The following is a 20,728-nucleotide window of genomic DNA, read 5'->3' on the forward strand; positions in this document are numbered from 1 at the left end:
TGTGTGGTCAATGACCGTGGGGTCTTTGCGTCTCTGTAGGCCTCAGGGACCCACGTACTTGAATTCTGCTGAACAGAGGGACTATGGAGGACAGGGAAACTTGCCCAGAACAATCTTCACTGATGATACAACTGAGGCCCAGAGAAGCCGGGCAAGCTGAGATGAGCTCCCAGGACTTGTATCTGAACTGAAGGCTTCTCTGTCACTCACTCACTCTGCCCTGCCCTCCAAGGGTCTTGCCTCCTCGGCCGGCTCTCTCACACTCTGAAGGAGGAACCTCAGTCTCACCTGCTCCACCCACACACGGCCACCTTCCCATGCTCTGTGCTGCAAGGCTGGGCTCTGGGGAACTGCAGGGGAGTTCCGGGGACTGGAGTCCCAGCCTGGACTTGCTGTATTGGATTGAGTCACGGACCTGATGGCCATTGGCCATCCAGCGTCCCTGCCCCCTTCACTGGGGGATTTGCCCCTCGTGCACTGTGGGTGGGGCTGTCCTGGGGCTATCCAGCCAGGTGGCTATGTTCTCCAGACCAGGCCAATGAAAGGCATGGCCTTTCTCCAGGAGTTTTGAATCATAGGAAGAGACTATTAGAGGTCATTCATTGCAGTGGTGGCAACCTGGCATAGAGGAGAGTGTCCCCCACCCCCCACCCCCACCCCTGAGCTGCTCTGACATTTGCTGAGCTCAGTCCTCTGGCTTTCGTTTCATTTGGGGAGCTACCTGACATCCTTCCAGTAGATTAAGTTCCCTCACGTCAGGGTTTAGGGCTTGCAGCCAAGTACTGTTGATGATGCTGACAGAAACCCAAGTGGATAGTAGGAAAGGAAGTGTTCTCTAAAGCCTTCCTTAGAGCAACACAGTGTGCATTAATTGAGCACCGACTGTGTGTTAGCCCTTGTGCTGGGCACTGGGGTTCCAGAGAGGTTCTGATCTCCTTCACAGCCTGGAGGAGCTCACGGTTTGTGGCAGGGGAAGGAGACAGCGGAGGGACAGAAACCAGTGTTGGCACGCCGCTCGGCCGTGTCTCCCATGTAATAAACTCCCAGCTGCTAATTCAATTGGCACCCAGGAGGGTTTGCTCCTGCTTCCTCTCATTTCCCTTAAAAAAATCAATAAACTGCTCATAATGTCTTTAATAAAGACTAAATCAGAGCATTTATAACCTTATTATAGGGTTGGCATTTTCAACATCTTCCCCCGCAGCTGAAGTCCAGTTCATGTGGCATCATCTGGGAATCAGACAGTGGACCGAGACAATGGTTTATGATGAATTAACCAATAACCGACCTGAATTTGGCAGTTTACCATTTTCAGAGACTCCCACGGGCATCACATCAACCCTGCAGGTTAGAAGACTAGCTCAGAGATGGAAAGGAGCCTGCCAACATTCACACAGCTAGGATGGAAATGGTAGAGCTGGGGTTTGATCCTGGATCTGCCTGACTCCTCGGCCCTGGCTTTCTGCTGTAGAGAGTACGGATGAATAGCTGGAGCTCTGGGAGCCGCAGGATGGTGGGGCTGGGTGGAGATCCTTTCGGCAAGCAGAAGGCTTAGGGAAGGGCAATTGCTTGCAAGGTGCTGTTAGATAAGCATCCATGTTCCCACACTGCCCCCTGGTGGACTCGTTGAGCCTGGCCTCCGGGCTGTTGGAGGGTTTAGCTGGGAGTTTCAGGCTGATTGCGTCTGTGAGGGGGTTTGGGGAGACCTTCCTGGTGGAATAGCCCTGCTTTTGCACAGCTGAACGTTGAGGCCTTCCAGAAGAGATAATGTATTTACTTGATTGTGGGAAAAGTGTTCATTCATTGATTCAACCTATCTCCAGAGACACCTGCATGCCCGGGCCGAACAAAATGCTGACGATTTGGCACTCCCCTTGCCAGCAGGGAGGCCCCAGCCTCATGGAAGGGTCAGGCCCACAGGTAGATGCTTATGACGCAGGGCGATGTGGGCACTGTGAAGCCATGCCTAGGGCATCCTGGGAACCCTAACCTGGGCAGGAATGGGGAGTGGTGGGAGGGGCCAGGGAAAGGCTGGTCAAAGAAGGTAACAGGTCAGGTGAGTGTGCTGGGTAGCTGAGGTCAGAAGGGTACAGAGGGAGCAGCAAGCGGCCGTGTGGCCAATGGCCCAAAGCTTCAGGGACCCTCACTTTCAGGGCTCTGACTTCATCATTTTGCATTCATCATTTTGTGTTTTTTTTCCTTCAGGACCCACCCCAAGTTGTGTGAGCTTCAGGGGCTCCACCTTACCTGGTTTTGCCAAAGGAGGAGCCAAAGCAGGGGTACCCCAGGGTCGTGGAGCAGGCAGACCAGGCCAGGCAGGCCAGAGCCCTGGGGAGCTTGGGGCAGCAGGGGAGCAGAGGAGGGATGAAATGATAGAGGCAGAGAGCGGCAGGTTGGCTCAACTAAGAAATTCAGCTCTGTCCTGAGGGCAATAGGGTCCTATTAAAAGGTGCTCAGCGGGAGAGTGGCCAGGCTCCCCCTGAGTTAGAAAGGTTTTGACAGAATAGCGAGTTCTCCCACCGCGACCCCCAGACCCTGGCAGAGGGACGCCAGCCATGGTTCCTGGGCTTTGGCAGAGCTGGCCCTGGCCCTCCAGCAGTGCTGTTCTCCCCAGCGACAGGCGAGGAGTCTCTGGGCCAGGAGGAGGTGCCCGCCTAGAGCCCACCAGCAGTCCCCCTTCCAGAACGCACACCTTGGGGAGCTGGGACCTAACCCCAGGATCTGTGTAGGCCTCGCCCCGGCTCCAGGCTCCAGAGGGTGGATGACGGTGTGTGCCTGGCTAGGTCCAAGGACAGCTGCTTTGGGGGTGTGGAGTGGGAGTTGGAGGGTGCCTGATGGAGGGTGGCAGGCAGCTGGAGCTGCTGCAGAGTAGGGGAGGACACTGCCTCAGTGGTCTCTCTTTGTTGCCTTCATTTCTTCCGTGGAGATACATGAGCACCTGCTGGGTGCTGGGTGCTGAGCTCACCAGGCCAGACCCAGCTGGTTTCCTGGGCCAGATGCGCTGCGCAGGCTGGGATGCGGCTGGCGGGAGGTGCCAGGAATGGGATCTGCAGGTAGGTAGTAGAATCCAGAGGCTGGCAGCTGCACGCAGGCGTGAGTGTGTTCTTCGAGGAGCCAGGCTGAGGACCAACACCGGGTCAGACGGGGGAGACAGTGGTATGCCAATGCGTGCCTGGTATAGTGACACGTGGGGGAGGGAAGGGCAAGGGAGAGGACTAAGACCCAGATGCCACTGCGAGGAGTCCTCAGTTCATATTTCTTGGCTCTCGGTATGTAGCACAGGAGTAGGTCAAGTGGCTTAAGAGTCCAGGGCTGGAGCAAAGATGCGAGGGGAGAGACCACTGTTGGGCCTGGGGAGCCTTATCTGGGGGTTGGGTGGGGGGGCAGATGGTGGCCTCTCTCTGGCAATCTGGTCTCTGGGACATGGTCCTGTTCTCTCCAGAATAAGATTCCCACCATGTCTGCAGCCCCAGGAGGCAGCAGGAGGCTCCCCAAAGGCGGGGAGGAGGCGCTTGTCTGGCCCAGCCTGGTAATTAGACCCTTCAATTGCAATTACTTTTGCAATTAGCTCAGCTGGTAATTGGAACTGGAGGTGGTAATTTCTGTCCTTCACAGAAGCTCCCTCTGAACTGAGCTTTGCTCATCTGTCCAGGGTGCAGGGTAGTGCTCTGGGGAACGCTGGGCTCTTGGGAGGGAGCAACGTGCACACAACCCAGGGCTTGGCTCAGAGTGAAGCATTTGGCTTCTGCCGGACCCCTGGGATGGGAATTCTGGCCACACCAGGTGCGGGCTTGGTGCTCTGCCCTTGAACGTGGGCTGGCCTAGTGACTTGCTTCTTCTAACTAGTAGAATATGACAGAGGCAAGGGGCGTCACTTCCACGATAGGTGAGAAAAGATTGTGTCTTCTCGTTTGCTAACAGACTCTCTTTCCTGCCTCGGGTTTGCACGCTTTGAGGGAGTCAGCCGCCATGTGGGGGAGGTCTGGGCAGGAAGGAACAGAATGCTGCCAACAACCAGTGAGTGAGTCTGACAGCCAGTCCTTCCACAGTTGAGCCTTTGGATGAGACCACAGACCTTGGGCTGATGCACTTTGATCACAACCTCTCGAGAGACTGTGAAGCAGAAAAGCCAGCTAAGCAGATCCCAGGTTCCTGACCCTAGAAACTGTGAGATAATAAGTGGGGGTTGTTTTAAGCTGCTGAATTTTGGTCTAAGTTCTTATGCAGCAATAGGTAACTAGTACATGGACAAACTATTAAATTAAATATATTCTGTCCTTTGACCTTGACAAAGTATATTTTCAAACTACCTGAAAGGTCAGGTTCAACTCTAGACTCTTTGGACTCCTTGGAGTTCTGCGCCAGAGCATGGAGGGAAGGGGAGAGCTGGAGTTGTGGCATGAGGCCATCCCACTTCTCTTCACACACATCCGTCTCACACACCCCGGGTCTTGTACACGCCCAAGAGTTAAAACTCCGTATACCAACCCCTCCCCGCCAACAAATAACCACGTCTGGATCCAGCCATGCCCACACCATTGGCATGGTCTGCCTCAAGGCGTTGGATCTAAGGGAAAGGCTCCCGCAGGCCCTAGAATTGGGCTTTAGCAGTGTTTGGCCAAGGAAATCCAGGGTCTCGAGTGTGGTTTAGAACGGGGGGACGGTTGAGCTCCTGTTGGGCACATCCTATGAGGTACAGCTGGAGGTCCAGGGCAGAATTGTCTAAAGCTCAGGAACCAGAGCAGGGGCCCTTCTTGCCCGGGTTTGGGGGTGGTCCTGGGAGGGCCCCTTGTTCCAACCTTCGCAGACGGAGTGAGGTACGCCCAGGGATATGGCAGTACAAAAACAACCCTGGAGAGACAGGAAGGGATGGGGGAGATTAAATAATACCAGTTCAGGGTTTGTCAGGGCCCACTCTGTGCCAACCAAGCACTTGCCAGGCCCTGCCATCCAAGGATTTGAAGGACACAGCCTCTGCCTTCCCAGTTAGTAGGGGAGGACACACCTCAAAACAGACTCAGTCCTTCTCCCCAGGCATACAGATTCTTGAAAACCTATACACAGGAGAAATTCTGGTTCGACAGGCCTTCACTCAATTAGAATGGGTTGAGTACCTCTTACATGCCAGGAGCTGGGTATTAAACAGGAAGAGATTTATTAGCACAGGGGTTGTTAGGAAGCTCCTAGATCCTTGGCAGAACCAGATGCCCTCTGAAGCTCGTTCTGCCCATCAGCCTGGTGCTGCCTGAGACCACCGCTTTCTGCCTGGAGTGGATTTTTATTTAAAAAAAAATTTTTTTAACGTTATTTATTTTTGAGACAGAGCATGAACGGGGGAGGGGCAGAGAGAGAGGGAGACACAGAATCGGAAGCAGGCTCCAGGCTCTGAGCCATCAGCCTAGAGCCCGACGCGGGGCTCGAACTCACGGACCGTGAGATCGTGACCTGAGCTGAAGTCGGATGCTTAACCGACTGAGCCACCCAGGCGCCCCCTGGAGTGGATTTTTAAATTGAAGGTGCTTGCTGCTTTTGATCGGGAAATCCCGTCACATGTCTGCACCCGAAGGGCGAAGAAGGCTGGGAAATGCAGATGTTTGCATTGGACACCGGGCAGGAGGAATTCACAACAGAGGAAACCCTGAACACGTGGGAGGGTGCTCACAGGTTTGGGCAGCCATGATTGACAGCTGTCTGCATTGCAACAGGAGCATGGAATGATAAGGAAGGACAAGTCGCATGGGAGCAAACCCAGCAGCGTTAACTCACCAACGCACAACAGCAAAGCCTTTACGCTTCCTCCTACTAACACGCCACTTGTCTTTGGAGACTACTGGTTTGAGGAAGAAGAATGGATCTGATCTTACCAAATAAAGGATTTTCAATTCCTTCCAATTCTTTTGCAAGTCCCAGCCTGTTTCAATTTTGGGTAAATGTTTAAACAACCCCACGAATGAATGCGCGCTTTGGCTATTGTTGCAATTTATAACCTCCAGCTCAGGACTCCCTCCCACTTCTCACTGGGCTGGTATTCTCCCCCTATCTAGCTTTTGCCAGCATTATTGCCAAAAGAAAAAAGGTTGATTCCAGAATAAAAAAAAAAAAAAAAAAGACTGCAAAATCAAAACCAATCAATGTTTATATTTAAACATATTCTACAAGCAGTAATATTATGCCAGCTGGTGAACTGCAGTTGAATTCAACACTAACAGAGTCATTTAAGGTGGGGTGTGAAAACATTTTAATGCATTGATAAGATATGGAGTCAATCCTCCCAGATTAGCATATCTGTACCGGAAGGACCTTCATCAAACATCAAACTACAGGATTTTTTTCAAACTTGGAACCTTAACCATCTTCATTTGGTGACATGTGAAACAGTTATCTACCTTAAAATTGTGGAGCTTTTGAAGCAAATATTTACTAGGTACCAAGTAGGTGCTGGGCCCTTTGATATATTATCTCATTCCACCCTGATTTGATCCTTACACTAATGGTCACTCCCATTTTACAGATGGGGAAACCAAAGTACAAATGAACGAAGAACAGGCCCTAACGCTTCCTTAGAACTTGAACTGGAACCAGAATTCAGATGTTAGGGTTCTGAGGTCAAGAGAGGAGTGAGGGTCCTTCTCAGTCAAAGTCTCAAAACCTTGAGATCCAGCATGCACATTTGCTTTCTCCTCTTACCTTGGGTCAAAATATAACCCAACACTGTTTGTCAACAATGACATGGTGGGTCTGACCACAATTTCAGAGACGTGAGGACAGGAGCCTAATCCCCACGCTGTGGCCACATGAGTGATTTTGATCTGGTTCAGAGTTTCTTGTGCTTGAAATAGGTAGTAATGCTATTTATAGCCCCATTGTCCATGGTGGCTCAAAATCACTATTTCTAGATTACCGAAATCAAAATTGGGAGAGTTAAAAAGATCATTTGGACAGGGAGATATGAATCCCTATTGAGAACTCTTCTTTGCCCCAAGGGGTTACCATGGATACAAACTGGTGAATTGATTGCTCAAAAAACAGCTCAAAACCAGAACATTCTCCGTATTTCTTGGTGTCATGTCCTCACAGCCTGCAGCCAGGAGTCGATGAAACCAAAGTGGTTGGACGGCTGTTGCCACCAGGTAGTAGAAGAAGACTTCGATTAGTATGCTTTCCCATGAACTTTGGTGGATTGTGCAGAAGAGGAGATGGGTCTCTTGTTGCCCAGGTCAATAGCTGACTTGTATCAAGGCCCTGGGCCACCACAGTGGTCCTACAGCATGACAGAGGACCACAGAGGCACAGTGCGTTGGTGATACATGGCAGGAATTTTGCCCACACTCTCCCACCACATCCTAGGGAGCCCAGATGGGCTTGTCAAGTGTATCTGGGCTTCTGTAGAGTTGACCCCATCAGAAGTAGGGCAGGTGGGACAGGCTACCAATCCAAGAGAACGTCCCCAGGTACATAACTATTTTTTATTTCCGTGTTACACTTGGTGAAACTGACACACAGACCATGCCTTCCGCTTTGTCTTGAGGGATTCCTAACATCAGAAATTGTGACCACTGAGGGGCGCCTGGGTGGCTCAGTTGGTTGAGCGTCCGACTTCGGCTCAGGCCATGATCTCACGGCTCGTGAGTTTGAGCCCCGCGTCGGGCTCTGTGCTGAGCCTGCTCCCAATTCTGTGTCTCCCTCTCTCTCTGCCCCTAACCCACTGGCATTCTGTCTCTGTCTCTCTCAAAAATAAACAAACATTAAAAAAAATTAAAAAAAAAAAAAAGAAATTGTGACCACTGAGAATATACCATATTAAAAATAATTTTTATATAATCATGAGTTGAGCCGAAGCTATGGTTGACAAGCTATGGTAGACATCTAAAATGTATTTTGTAGCTATTTAACCGAGCATCATTCATTTTTTAAGTTTACATGTTCTTATATTTTGGAAGCTCTGACTTGTTCTTTCGGTTCCCAAATCTCTCTGTAGGTCTCAGAACAGCATGTGGTTCTAGTGTCTAATGGATGGAATAACCCTGCCAGCAGGGGGCACCCCTGCCCATTGCAGTGGTTAGAAAAACAAGATTTTTGTCAAAGCAGAATTTTCAAAAGATTAAAAACACAACTCATGCAAATGTATAGTCAACACGTAACAGAGTTTAATTGAACCCATTCGGGGGAGGCGGGGGGGGGGGGCGAGGAACAAGCAAGGTGGTAAAGTTAGCGCAAAGAAGTATCCGAGAGACAACTCTGTACCTGGAAAGGAAGAACCTTGAAATAAGACTGCCAAGACACAAAACTGGTCAGTGTCCTACAGCACAATAAACCATAACCTCTGGCATTATCTTTTCTACGGAAGAGAAGTCACTTGCATTTCTACCGGGCCACAGGAAAATCATTTGCAACGATCAATCTTGTACAAATTAACATGTGGCTGCAGACTCTGGTCCCTGATCAATAATAAGTAGATCAATAATAAGCAAAGGGACCCTTCCCCTAGAGAATCATCTAATACTGGTCACGCCTGCTAGCCACGCTCCAATATGACACTGGGAGGACACACCATCACCTCGAGCCCTATTTCCATGCTTTGGATACATTTTCTTAAGAATAGAAAAGATGTTTTCTGGGGCAAGTCCTGGCTGGGCTCAGGGCTGGATGTCGATGCATGGGTACCTGGGCAGGTAAATAGTTCGGCACCCCCTCCAGATCTATGTCTCTCAGTCTCTGTTCTACACTTACTCAGTAGAACCAAGGGAAAAATGATTTTTCCGTAAGAACAACCAGATACAGAAAGAAAGTCACTCATTCACGTCTATGGTCCCAGCGAGTCAGTTCTGAAAATACTCAGCAAAACATTTCTCATTTTTTGGTGGTTATTATTCCTTCCTTAGGTTGCCTTTGGGAGTATCCAAATCCAATAACTAGTGGGGAGCATAGTAAAGAGTTTTAATTTTATATAAGACTTTTTTTTTTTTTTTTTGTAAGCAACAGGAATGACTGGGTTTTAGAATTTCGTTGGGTGTCACTGTGGATGCCAAGCTTGCTCTGACCGCACACGTACACGCAAATTGTATGGAACGGGCAAGTCCATAGGGACTAAAAAGAGACCGGTGGTTGTCAAGGTGTCGGGGAGAGACCGCCAATGAAGTTTCTTTTGGGGATGGCGAAAATGTTCTGGATTCAGACAGTGGTGACGGTTGCACAACTTAGTGGATGTGCAAAAAGTGCTGCATTGTATACTTTGGCCATTGTGAGCGAATACCGTCTTTCACACCACCTATGTGACTTGGGCAGGCTGGCTTCCTCCCTGGGGACCCGGAGGAAGGTAAGACTTGGTAGCGCTCATGGAAAGCCTGGGGTGAGCCCAAGGAAAGCTTTGGGAATTTCTTCTAGTTAAATGTCCTGTCCTGCACTCACCGGAGGTAGGGCATCTCTAGGGGGAATATTCTAACTTCTAGGGGATGGAAGAAGCCAAGGCATGATAGAAAAGACAGGTGGGATGGTGGGGCTGTAGGGAGACAGGGTCATTGGTGGGAGCTTGGATGATCTGTGCCTCTCTGAAGGGCTATTGGGCCACACGTAGAGTCCATTTCCAGAATTAGGAGGTATGTTAAACACACATGCACGCCTCCCCCCACCCCATACCACCACCACCACCACCAAAACTCACTTGCATATGTGCACAAGGAAATGTTGTCAGACGATCAGCATGGTATTGTTTAAGCAGCTAAAAATTAGAAATGACTCAAATGTTCATGGCTAGGGGGACACCACAGAACACCCTCTGGTAGTTAGCAACAATGAAGGAGCTCTTTATGGGCTCATGTGGTTGACCCTTGGAGACACATTGCTGAATTCAGCTCCTACGGCGGAGTATGGCGTTTATGTTAAAGCAAACAAAATTGAACCAAACACCATGCAGCAGACTGGGTAGCAGAGGTTGCATCAGGGAGAATTGCTAGGGGGAAGGAGGGAGAAGGGTGGTCAAAGGGACTCTGGGTTTTTCTGGAATGTTACAATTTTGAAGACAAGCGGGTCTGGGTTGGAGCCTCAGCTGTGTCACTTACTTGGGTTTTTAACTGCTCACTTTGTGTCCCTCTTCAGGCCCCAGCTGGTGGGGATGTGAATCTCTACCTGGCAGGGCTGACTGGTGGAAGAAATGAGCTGGCGTCTGTGGAGGGGCTGACATAGTGTCTGGGTACAAGAAGGGACTCATAAATGTCAGTTGAAAGATGATAGGGTCGTCTGGGAGCCACGCAGAGCCTGCAGGTCCCTCTGGGACACTATTTCCTCGGGAATCCTGCCAGGACCACTGGGCACATGAGAGCCCCGGTAATGCCCCAGCAATGAGGGCTGTGGTCCAGCCAGGCTTGCACAGTGGCATCTCAGGGCATGAGAGGCACGTTGTGCTGTGTGACCCTGAGTGGGGAGGTTGGGGATGTGGCACGGACACCTGCAGTGACCTCCAAAACTAACAGATTATGAACCCTTTAGAGCTACCAGCTGGGTGAAAGGAAGCTTCTCCCAGCCACTCTTCAGACTGTTAGTGACAGACTGTTAGTGACAGACTGTTAGTGAAGGCTCCTGAAATGTCCCTGGAAAGCTTGGAATTCTGGGAGGTATGTGTCCTTGGCCATTATTTCCTGCTTGGGTGGCCTGGAAAGAGCTCTCTCAGATGGACAGCGAAGATGGTAAATTCTCCCTCAAAGCTCCAGCTGCAGTCGGGTCAGCAAAGGTGAACCGCTGGCTATGCAGCCGAGATGGGATTCCAAATGGATTCCCACAGTCTCGGCTCTGAGCACTCCCTTCTCCCACCCACCGCGCTTCTAACCTGCGTTTAAGCACAGCCCGGCCCATGTGCCCCAGGAGCGCATCCCTGCAGAAGGTCACGGCTGCCGCGGCCATGTCCTCCCCACACTCCGCTCTCTGCACCTTCCACCAGGCCTGGGTCACCCCGGCACTGGCCCCCGTGTCCCACTCCTTCCATGGTTCCTTGGTGATTTTAGGTTCAAGCCAGTCTCCCTGGAGGGTGGGGAAGGTCTGTTCCTTTGGGCTCCCAGCATGGAGTCTATGGCCTGCAGGAGAGCCTGTGATAGATCCTCATAAAATGCTACAGTCCGTCCTCACTGGCAGGGGCTGCTCCCTCAGCTCGAGTCTGATCTTTCCATAACACACACGGCATCGTTTTAGCCTCTCTTGATGAAGACCCTTCCAAGCCATGCCATGACTCCTGTGCCCAATGCAGCCGCCTTGGGGGGCCTCCCCGCGGTCAGCCCTTCCAGATGCCCTGATCTCCTTTTCCTCCCGCCGCCCCCCACCTCTTTGCCTAGTTAGCATAATGGTTTAGCTTCTCTCCAGCTCCCTATTGGTGGAACCTAAGCTGGTTGGAATAGGATGCCGGAAATTGCGATTCCCAGGCTTCCAGCCCTGGCCGGTTGCCTATGCAGGGCCCCACTATTCGTCACACCCACTAGTACAGCTCGGGGGACACGTCCCTGTCATCTTCTTCCATCTACACAAACTGCTTAACACCATCTATTGGCTCCATTTGCCACTCTCATCTTTCCCAATCCCCCTTAGCACATCTTGGTCTTTTCTCCCCTGAGAAAACCCACATAACAACCCATTCTGAGCCAATCACTTCCCATGAGCTTTGGCTGTGCTGACGCGGAATCCCTTCTCTGCCTCCGGGGACATTCGACAAGGCGCGCGCCTCTGGGCCTTCTCTGCAAGGCCCCACGGTCAGGATTCCACAGCCTCCTCCGGCCTCTTCCCTTCCCTCCCAGGGGACACTGCTCACCCCCTGTCCTCAAACGGTGACCTCGACTCTGGTCAGCTCCCCCTTTCACTTTCCAAACCCTCTCATCGGTGCCTTTGGGACTCACTCCTGGCACAAACTCCGTGAACTTCTTCTTGACCTGGTGGTCCCTTGCCTGTGCCTACTCTACTGCAGACTTCCTTGATGGACACGTTTTCCATTAAAAAAAAATTTTTTTTTTCAACGTTTATTTATTTTTGGGACAGAGAGAGACAGAGCATGAACGGGGGAGGGGCAGAGAGAGAGGGAGACACAGAATCGGAAACAGGCTCCAGGCTCTGAGCCATCAGCCCAGAGCCCGACACGGGGCTTGAACTCACGGACCGCGAGATCGTGACCTGGCTGAAGTCGGACGCCTAACTGACTGCGCCACCCAGGCGCCCCTCGTTTTCCATTTTAAAGATCTCCTCTTCTCCTACTTCACAAAGGCGTCTCGGAAGCTGGCAATTTCAGAAATACTCCCTTCTATAAACCCTTATGGAGAGCCTACCACGTACCTCGCTCACAGGGCAAGCGGGACAAAGGCCTGATCCTTCCGACCAGCCTGTCCTTCATTGCCAGCATGGTGTCCTATGATGAAACCTTGTTCCCTGAGGACTCTTTTACTTTTTAAGGTAGCTTCCAAGTTGGCTTTTACCGCAGTGTTTTCTCATAACTCTTTTTCTAAATCAAGACACGCCGTACGATGAAGTCTGGGGAGTGTTCCTCACCAGGAAGTGAAAAAATAAAACCGCAAGGCAGCATCTGTTTCGATAGCTTTATTGGAACATGGTCGCAACACAGAACATGGATCTGGGGACCCACCGCAGACACTCCTCCTCTAGACAGCATGTGCCCCACTTCTGCAGCCAGCAGAGGCTCTAGGAAGCCTCCAGAAGGGTGGCGGCAGCTCAGAGACAGACCCGAAGGAGGCCCCTGCAGTGGCAGGTGCTGTGTGGGCACGATGGGTTGGAGCCCTGACCAGCTGAGACCGTGATCAGCCAGACCAGTCTTATGCCTCCAACTACTTGGCCATGACTTAGAGACCCACCTGCCTTAGACCCCCAAGAAAACTTGAGGAAGGGATTCTGGGGCTTCCAGATGGAATCCAGGCAAGAAATTGAGCATCTCTGAGGGCCACTGGGGCAAATCATGCCTTCAAGTATGCTGGCAGATAAACCGCTTAAAGCCCCTGCTATGTGCCAAACGCTCTTCTAGGGGCTAGACATACAAAGGTCCAAAGAAATAGGCAGGGCCCATGACCTCCTGCGTGGGGGAGACGGACAGAGAACCACACAGATGACTGTAAATTACAAACAATCAATGGCTTCTGAGGACAGTTCTGGGTATGTGGGGGAGGCCTGACCTAATAGGGTGGGTCAAGGAAGACTTCCTCAAGAAGTGATATTTCAGCTGAGATCTCATGGTCTCACGTCATGGAAACAGCCTTGTGCATGGCCTAGTAGCTGCAAAGAGCAATAAAATAAACAAACAAAAGAGAGAAGCCAGTGGGGTTGGGGTGAAGCGACAGAGGGGACCATGGCAGGAGGAGGCTGGAGGGACAGGTCAGGGCTGACCATGCAGGGCTGGTGGGCCATGAGAAAGATGGTTTCTTGCATGCGCGACGTGACCATATTAGTGTTTTGCACAGCCCGTTGTGGCTGTTGGGTGGGGAGGCAGGCTGGAGGAAGGCCAGCAGGGAACATGGAGAGCTGTCAGGAAGCTGTCTCAATTGTCCTGACCGAGGGATGGCAGTGGGGCCGAGTGGGGACAGGGCAGGTGCAGAGAATCAAGCAGAAGGTGGGGACATGTGGAACTAGGGCTCAAGAAAACTGAGCAAGAGGAGCTAGAAAGGGAGGTGCCAAGGCTGACCTCCTTGGCCAGTGGCTCGGGCTCTAAAGCCAGTGGCAGACGTCTGTCTGAGACCGGGAACCCGGAGAGGAGCAGGTGCAGCGAAAAGGTCTAGAGTGTGGTTGTGGACATGCTAAAAGCGAGGTGCCTTTGAAACACCCAGGCTGGAGGTCGTGGCTGGAAAGCCACAGTCGTGGCTGGAAAGCTCCCAGAGGAAGCTTGGGGTCCAGGTACAAATCTGTGAGTCATTTCCTCACAGGGAAGCCTCCTGGTAACTTCGGTTAAGAGGGCGCAGACGAGGTCACAGAGGGAGAGAAATCGCAGTGAGAAGAGAGAGCCCTTGGGACAGGCACACCGGACAGCCGGGGAGAGGACAGTGAGTCGCAAGAGGGCTGAGAAGGCATAGGTGTGCAGGGAGGGGGACGCCACGAGGGGGTCTTGGAACCAAGGAAGGAGTGGGCTCAGGGAGGGGCAGTGGTTAGCAGTGAGGGTCCACGCACACCCTCATTTCTCCAGGCTGTCATCACCCTCACTGCCTTGGGTCTCATCAACAACCCTGTAAATAGGCCATCTTACCCCCTTGGACAGAGGAGTCAAGAGATGGCCAGAAAGATCGCTACTGACGCACCCAAGGTTACATATCCAGCAGAGGGCGCTGTGGGGCCAACTCCCCCCACCCGGCAAGGCCACCTCTCCCTCTAGGACTCTGGCGCACTAACCACCACCGCCCACCCCGGACCTGCCCCGAATGTTCGAATGCTCGCTCCGCTCCACACCACTTCTTGATGAAAAGCACCAGAGAGGGTTAGTACTGCAGCATGAAGGGATCCCCTAGGCTCCGGCTCTGAGCCTCGCTAAGAGGCAGGTAGGCTGAGTCAAGGAAATAAATACCTTGATCTCTCTCCTGAGAAGCAGTGCAAGGTCATGGCAAGAGCCTGGGCTTGAAGCCGGGCTTTTTACCCATGCTCCCACTTGCTAATTCCCTGCACAGCTATTTTTCGAGTGCCTCCTATGAGCCGGGAACACATACTAGCTGAGTACCCTGAGGCAGGCCCCGGTCTTCTCTGAGCCTCAGTTTCTACCTCTGTCAAGTAGGTTGGTGATTCTTAACACATGTTATAAGGATTATGTGAACTCATGTAGATGAAGTACCCGGCACACAGAAGGTGCTCATCAAAGGCTAATTTCCTTCCTTTCCTTTCTCTTCTCTTCCCTTCTCTCTCCTTTCCTCTCCTTCATCCTACAGAACCCATGAGGGAGCGAGAGACTGACTCTTTATGGCAACACCGTCTGCTGTGCTCAGAGGGCCTGCGCGTCCCTGCACGTACAAATCCATGCACACACCTGTGCACGCACCTCCAACGTCCAGCCATCTCTGCTCGTGACTCAGGGCCAGCACCAACGTGAGCTCTGAACCCATGGGATTCAGCGGACCCAGACCCAGGAGAGTTCTGAGCATCTGCTGAGAATGCCCGGCACAGGACAGGCCGCACGCACCACACTAGACCCAAGGACCCCGGCACCCCGCTGCGTGCTCTGGGACTCCCTAGACTCGGGCTAGGGCGCATCTTCGGTGACTCTGGGGGCTTCTGGGTCCTTAATGGCTCCAGGAGTCAAATCTTGGTGACCAGAAGCAGTATCTTCTGTGTCCTGGGCTGGGTCTAGACAGCCTCGGAGGGCAGAGTCCTCACCGCTTCCTGGGGTGGTGTCCTCAGTGGCTCCTCGGACAGTGGCTCGCCTGGCTGCTCCTCTGAGGGGCCTCTCACGTGTCTCTGGAGGAACCTAAGCCCCCACAGACTCTTGCAGCAGCTTAGAAGGTTGCTGGAGCACACAGTGCAGGATAGCGCTGGCTTCCTGAGGAGACACAAGCACAGGTCAGGGCTGAGGTGACCATGGAGCAAGGCCAGTGGGCCCAGGACCTAGCCTCTGGCCTTTGCTTCCTCTAAGCTGGCCTTGGGAAGGGTGGGGTGGGATGGGGTGGGAGCCCTTCCTTTGCCACCAGGGCTGCCCACGTGCAGCCGGGACTTCCCTCAACCCACAAAGGAGAGCATCCAGGAGACGTGCTTTCCGATCTCAAGTCTGCTTCTAACATGCTCTGTGTGCCCCTGAACTCCTCTGAACCCAAACGGAGGAAAAAATAACCACCTTTCCAATTCTTGGCAGGATTAAGTGTTACACAGTATGTACGAAGGTATCCCACACATTGTCTGGCTCACAATAGGAGCCCAGGTAATGCTTGCTGTTTCTGACTCTAGATGAAATGATTCCCGAACAATCTACAGCACGCCTTGCAGGAGTTCGGGGGAAGGCTGGGAGAAGAAGACACACAGATTTATTCAGCCTTGCCTTAAAATCAGCTGCGAACACATCTGTCCATTGGAAAGTGTGCTCCCTAAAGGCAAGGCACTTGCCCCGACAATTATGGCTGGCATACAGTAGTTCCTCCGTTAATCTCCGTTGAGTCAATCTGATCAAAGAATAGATCGCCGAAGACTGAGTTAGCCCAAAGCTTGGTAGGAAAGTTTTTAACAAAGCATTTGGCATACATTTTGAGGAGTAAGAGGATTTCCCTCACTTCTGGGCATACAAATTTCCTTGGCCCCGTTGCCTGCTACAGTGTGGATGGCAGACCTGCTTTTCTCTTGAGCTACTTTCAGGGAGTCAGAATTCCCTCATCACTTTTATTTCAAGCTTCATGAAGTCAGAGGGAAAGGCTCAGCGTGGCGCCCCTGTTTTCAGTGCCTGGAGACCTACCCAACACCTGCAGATCTCCCTTTATGACCGAGAACAGGTGGCAGGCTCCGAGCTTTCGTCAGGCGATTGGGTCTGGTCAAACTTTGATCAGACCTTGTTTTGTGTCATTGTATCTATGTTCACGAGTTCTTTGTGTTTTCCACAAGTGATAGTACATTTCCGTTTATGGTGACAATATCAAGTTTCCTCGTAAATAAATTTCAGCGCAAAGTGTGTTATCATGCAGGTGGGAGAAGACTATGGGCTGGACTGGATGGGGAAGGGAATGCGCAAGCAGCTGCGTTTGGGGAGTGCGGTTCCTCGTCCCCGACACATTCCAGCTCACCCTCAGTGCAAACACAGGAGAAGCTAAGTAGTGCATGGTGACCTTAGAGACTCTGTCTGGGGTCTCTGTAGCTCCAGGGCAGGACAAAATAGCTCTGTCTAAAGCCATCAATGCCTCCTACTTTCTGGCTTCCCTGCCTAGGCTGGAGTGGTAACTTTCCTTGTCGGTTTCAAGCTGGGAGCCACTGCATTGCTTGGTCCTGAGACCCACTGCAGTTCCTGGGGGTGTCCTGTGAAACTCACACCGTGCCTCAGCTCCTGCCATCATCTGTTAAGGTAATCTGGCTGCCAGAGGAATCAAACTCCCTGCTCCTCCCTTCTACATAAAGAGAGCAAAGAGCACCGAGCTCGCCTTTAGAATCTGTTAGATGGGGGTTGTGGGTTTGGATGCCTGGCTTTGTAAGACACAGATGACAGTGGCCGCCGACCCCCTAGCTTTCCTAGGCGTGTAGGTACGCTCCAGCTTAGCCACTGCTAGAGTCCTCGAGTGGCCCAAACTCTCTCTGTAGGTCTGGCCAGCCCTTCTCTCCCCAGAACACCTGCCCTCGCCTGGACCTCAAGGTCATACCCCTGGCACCTCCGAGGCTCCAGTCCTCCATGCCAGCCAGTGTACATATTTGACCAAGCAGGCAGGTATCTACCCTTGGATTAACATTCCAGACGCAGCTCTGATAAACTGATTTTCACTGAAATTATCAAAGAAAAGCTAGCTGTGGCTAGGAAAGAACTACCTCCCTTCTAACGAGCTTCCACATCACTTAAAATAATATTATTATGGAAATATCACATGATCCTGGTAAAAAATTCAGGCCGGAGAGACGAACAAAACAAAGAAAATAAACATCTCAAATAACTCCTCTACTCAGCCATATCTTTTTGTTACCTGTCCATTCTGCCATTAAATATTTTTAAATGAAATACATTATACACCCAAAGAGACTGCATAAAAAACAAAAATCCATCATTTAAAGAATATAAAAGAATACGAAAATGGATACCAGTATAACCACCTCTCAGGTTACGAAACAGAATTTACCAGGAACTGACTTGTTTCAGCAAATATTTACGTATCCCTAAAAAACATATTGCAGTGTTCTGCCTGCATTTTACTTTTTGGGTCGGGTGGTGGGGGTGGGGGGGAGGCTGTAAATGACAGCTTTTTTCTTTTCATGAAATAATAATTAATTCAGCAGTATTGTCATTTTCCAAACGGGGACAATCCAGATTTAGCTCCCACAAGGCTGTTCACAGATGATAATCATCTTGAAATAAAACTTGAGTGGACAAATGTGATTTATCTGCCCCACATGCCTTCCTTTGGGAACCATCCACTCCCCACAGCATGTGGTCCGGGTGGGAGTGCAATCACTGGGCCCCATCCCCTAGGGGATGCCTTTGGATTAAGCTATCCACGTGGCAACAGTGACTGCTTGAGAGGTGAGTCCATAACTCAAACTGGGAGAAAGAGAGTCCTTTCCACGACTGCTGTATCTTTCTTATGAGGCAGAGAAGCTGGGAGCACGTGAAATGAAGGTAAGTCACGGGCTATCCAACTGAATTACTATCGCTTGCAACCGAAACACTTTTGTCTGATACAACACAGAGCATTAGTTGAGGTAGACTATTTCCAATAATAATATGGTCAGCAAAACAACCTTCTACAACATTTTATAACTAAACACAACCAACCTTCGAGACTTTATGATCACAGCAGTGCTCTAAACCCTTTATGGCTGTAAACAAAACAACTTTTACGATATTTTGGAACCGCAAACGTAAGTTTCACATGCCTGGAAAGACCTGCCACCTATTTGACGTTTTGAGTGCACTGAAAAGGCTTGAAAAAAATACTGGCTTATTTATCGCTTAATACACAGTTGCAGATACTAAAATTTTGGTTATTTAATGCATGTAGTGGTTTTGAGCGTACACAATCTCTCAGCATACATCTCAATCATTATCACTTAGGTAAGAAGCATAAACTTATGTAATAACTATAATTTACTCTGGACTAAAACATGCCACTGCTTGTAAAAAAAAAAAAACAGAAAAAAAAAAAGGAAGATTAAAACTACAAATCGGAAGTATTTAAAATTTAGTATTTCCCTTTTATATAAATGAAATCATGTCTTATGATTGTTTTTCTGTAGCTACCTTTTGTTGTTACTGTTTAATGCCATCTTTTTTTTCAGTTAATTGAAACTGTGTTGATGCATGTCCCTGCAGTTCATTGCCACTGTTGTAAAGTAGTCCATTACATTGCACTCCAATTTATTTGTCCATTCACCTGTCGATGCACATCTGAGTTGTTTCCTTTTTTTTTTTTTTAGTCATGTCCTTCGCATACTTGCCTTTGAATTTATACTATAATGGCCTCATCAAATGAATAGGAGAGTTTCCCTTTTTCTCTCCTCTGATAGAGTCTGTGCAGAATTGGAATGATTTGTTCTTGGAGTACTTGGCAGAACTCCTTTGAAAACCAAGTACTACTGGTGTTTCAACCATTTTTTTAATGGTTACAGGACCATTCCAATTTTCTCTTTCATTCCAAGTCAGTTCTGGCAAGTTCTATTTGGCTAGAAAAAATTCCCTATATCTGAGTTTTCTGTTGTTTAGGGCATAGAATGGATTACAAAACTCTTATTATCTTTCTTAATCTCTGTAACATCTAAAATTTATAAAATAATACCCCCCCATACTCTTATTGCTTATTTATGATGTTTGTGATTAATCTTTGTAGTTCTGTAAATTTTACTTTATGTATTTTTGAAGCTAGTTTATTGGGTATGTACAAGTTGAGAATTACTATCATTCCAGTAAATAGAATCTTTTTCAAAATACGGTGACCATATTTATCTTTAGTAATATATTTTGCTTAAAATTCACTTTGTCTGATATTAATATAGCTACCCAGATTTCTTTTGGTTAGTATTTGCCTAGCATATTGTATTTTTCTTTCCTTATACTTTCAACATTTTTGTTTCCTTAAGTCTATTTCTTGCAAAAAAACGTTTAGGTTAAAAAAAAAAACCAAATCGGACATCCTTTATTTTTCTTAAGTGGTCAGTTTATTCCATCCACACGTATCATGATTACTGATATACCTTGACTGATTTCTTCAATGTGATTTTGTGTTTTATATTTGGCCCACCTCTAACCTTTCCTGTGTTTTCTCACTTTGCTTTAATTTTTTTTTTTTAACATTTATTTATTTTTGAGACAGAGAGAGACAGAGCATGAACGGGGGAGGGGCAGAGAGGGAGGGAGACACAGAATCGGAAGCAGGCTCCAGGCTCCGAGCCATCAGCCCAGAGCCCGACGCGGGGCTCGAACTCACGGACCGCGAGATCGTGACCTGAGTTGAAGTCGGACGCTTAACCGACCGAGCCACCCAGGCGCCCCTCTCGCTTTGCTTTAAATTGCCTTTTCTCCCCTCATTCTCTTTCTTTCTTATCTTGTGGAATCTCTAGCCTCTTATAAAATAATTTTAAGATGCATATTTAACATAATAAAGGCTAGTGGCGTGGAGCCCTCCTCCTCTCCTTAGTTTGCCATCCATGCCAGCTGTAAGTTGGGATGAGACATTTAGCCAAATTTCAATATTGTGTAGACCGTACTACGTTACAGAGTCCAGAGAGACTGGTAGGGTTAGTATTTCCTGACCCCCTCCATAGTCCCATGGCCTGTCCCGCCCTGAGCCCTAACCCTTGAAGCTAGGGTGTAAATGGGGGTTCTTGAGGGCACGTAACGCAGTGTCCACACAGTAAGTGCCTATGGTAAGCAGTTGTCGTTTTCACCTTTTCCTATCATCGAGTCCCCTTCTCTTTGGGATCCAGCCTTCCTCACTCTTTGCCCACGTGAGGGAGGGGGTTGACCTCTTACTCTTCGCCCTGGCTCCAGGCCTGGGTACAGAGGTAGACACGTGACCCCCTCCCCCAGCCAACGAAACGTAGGCCTGTAACTTTTTGGTTGCAAAAGTTGGAACCATAGGAAAGGACACATTTCCCACTG

The 20,728-nt window shown here is 49.9% G+C and overlaps 1 protein-coding gene across 2 annotated transcripts in view; it reads right to left on the bottom strand.

Annotated features, from left to right (window-relative positions):
• HRH2 (histamine receptor H2) overlaps positions 1–20,728 on the bottom strand; it is a 78,550-nt gene that overhangs the window by 12,366 nt on the left and 45,456 nt on the right. The window contains exon 3 of one of the 2 annotated variants that reach the window (XM_047875089.1): positions 14,053–15,493. The exons of the other annotated variant lie outside the window; for it this stretch is intronic. Coding sequence (XP_047731045.1) covers positions 15,301–15,493 — 193 coding nt within the window. The 3' untranslated portion in view covers positions 14,053–15,300. Of the gene's footprint in view, positions 1–14,052; positions 15,494–20,728 lie in introns of those variants that run through there. 2 annotated transcript variants of the gene reach the window in all.

This window comes from Prionailurus viverrinus, chromosome A1 (assembly GCF_022837055.1).
Source record: "Prionailurus viverrinus isolate Anna chromosome A1, UM_Priviv_1.0, whole genome shotgun sequence".
In the NCBI taxonomy this organism is placed as follows: domain Eukaryota; kingdom Metazoa; phylum Chordata; class Mammalia; order Carnivora; family Felidae; genus Prionailurus; species Prionailurus viverrinus.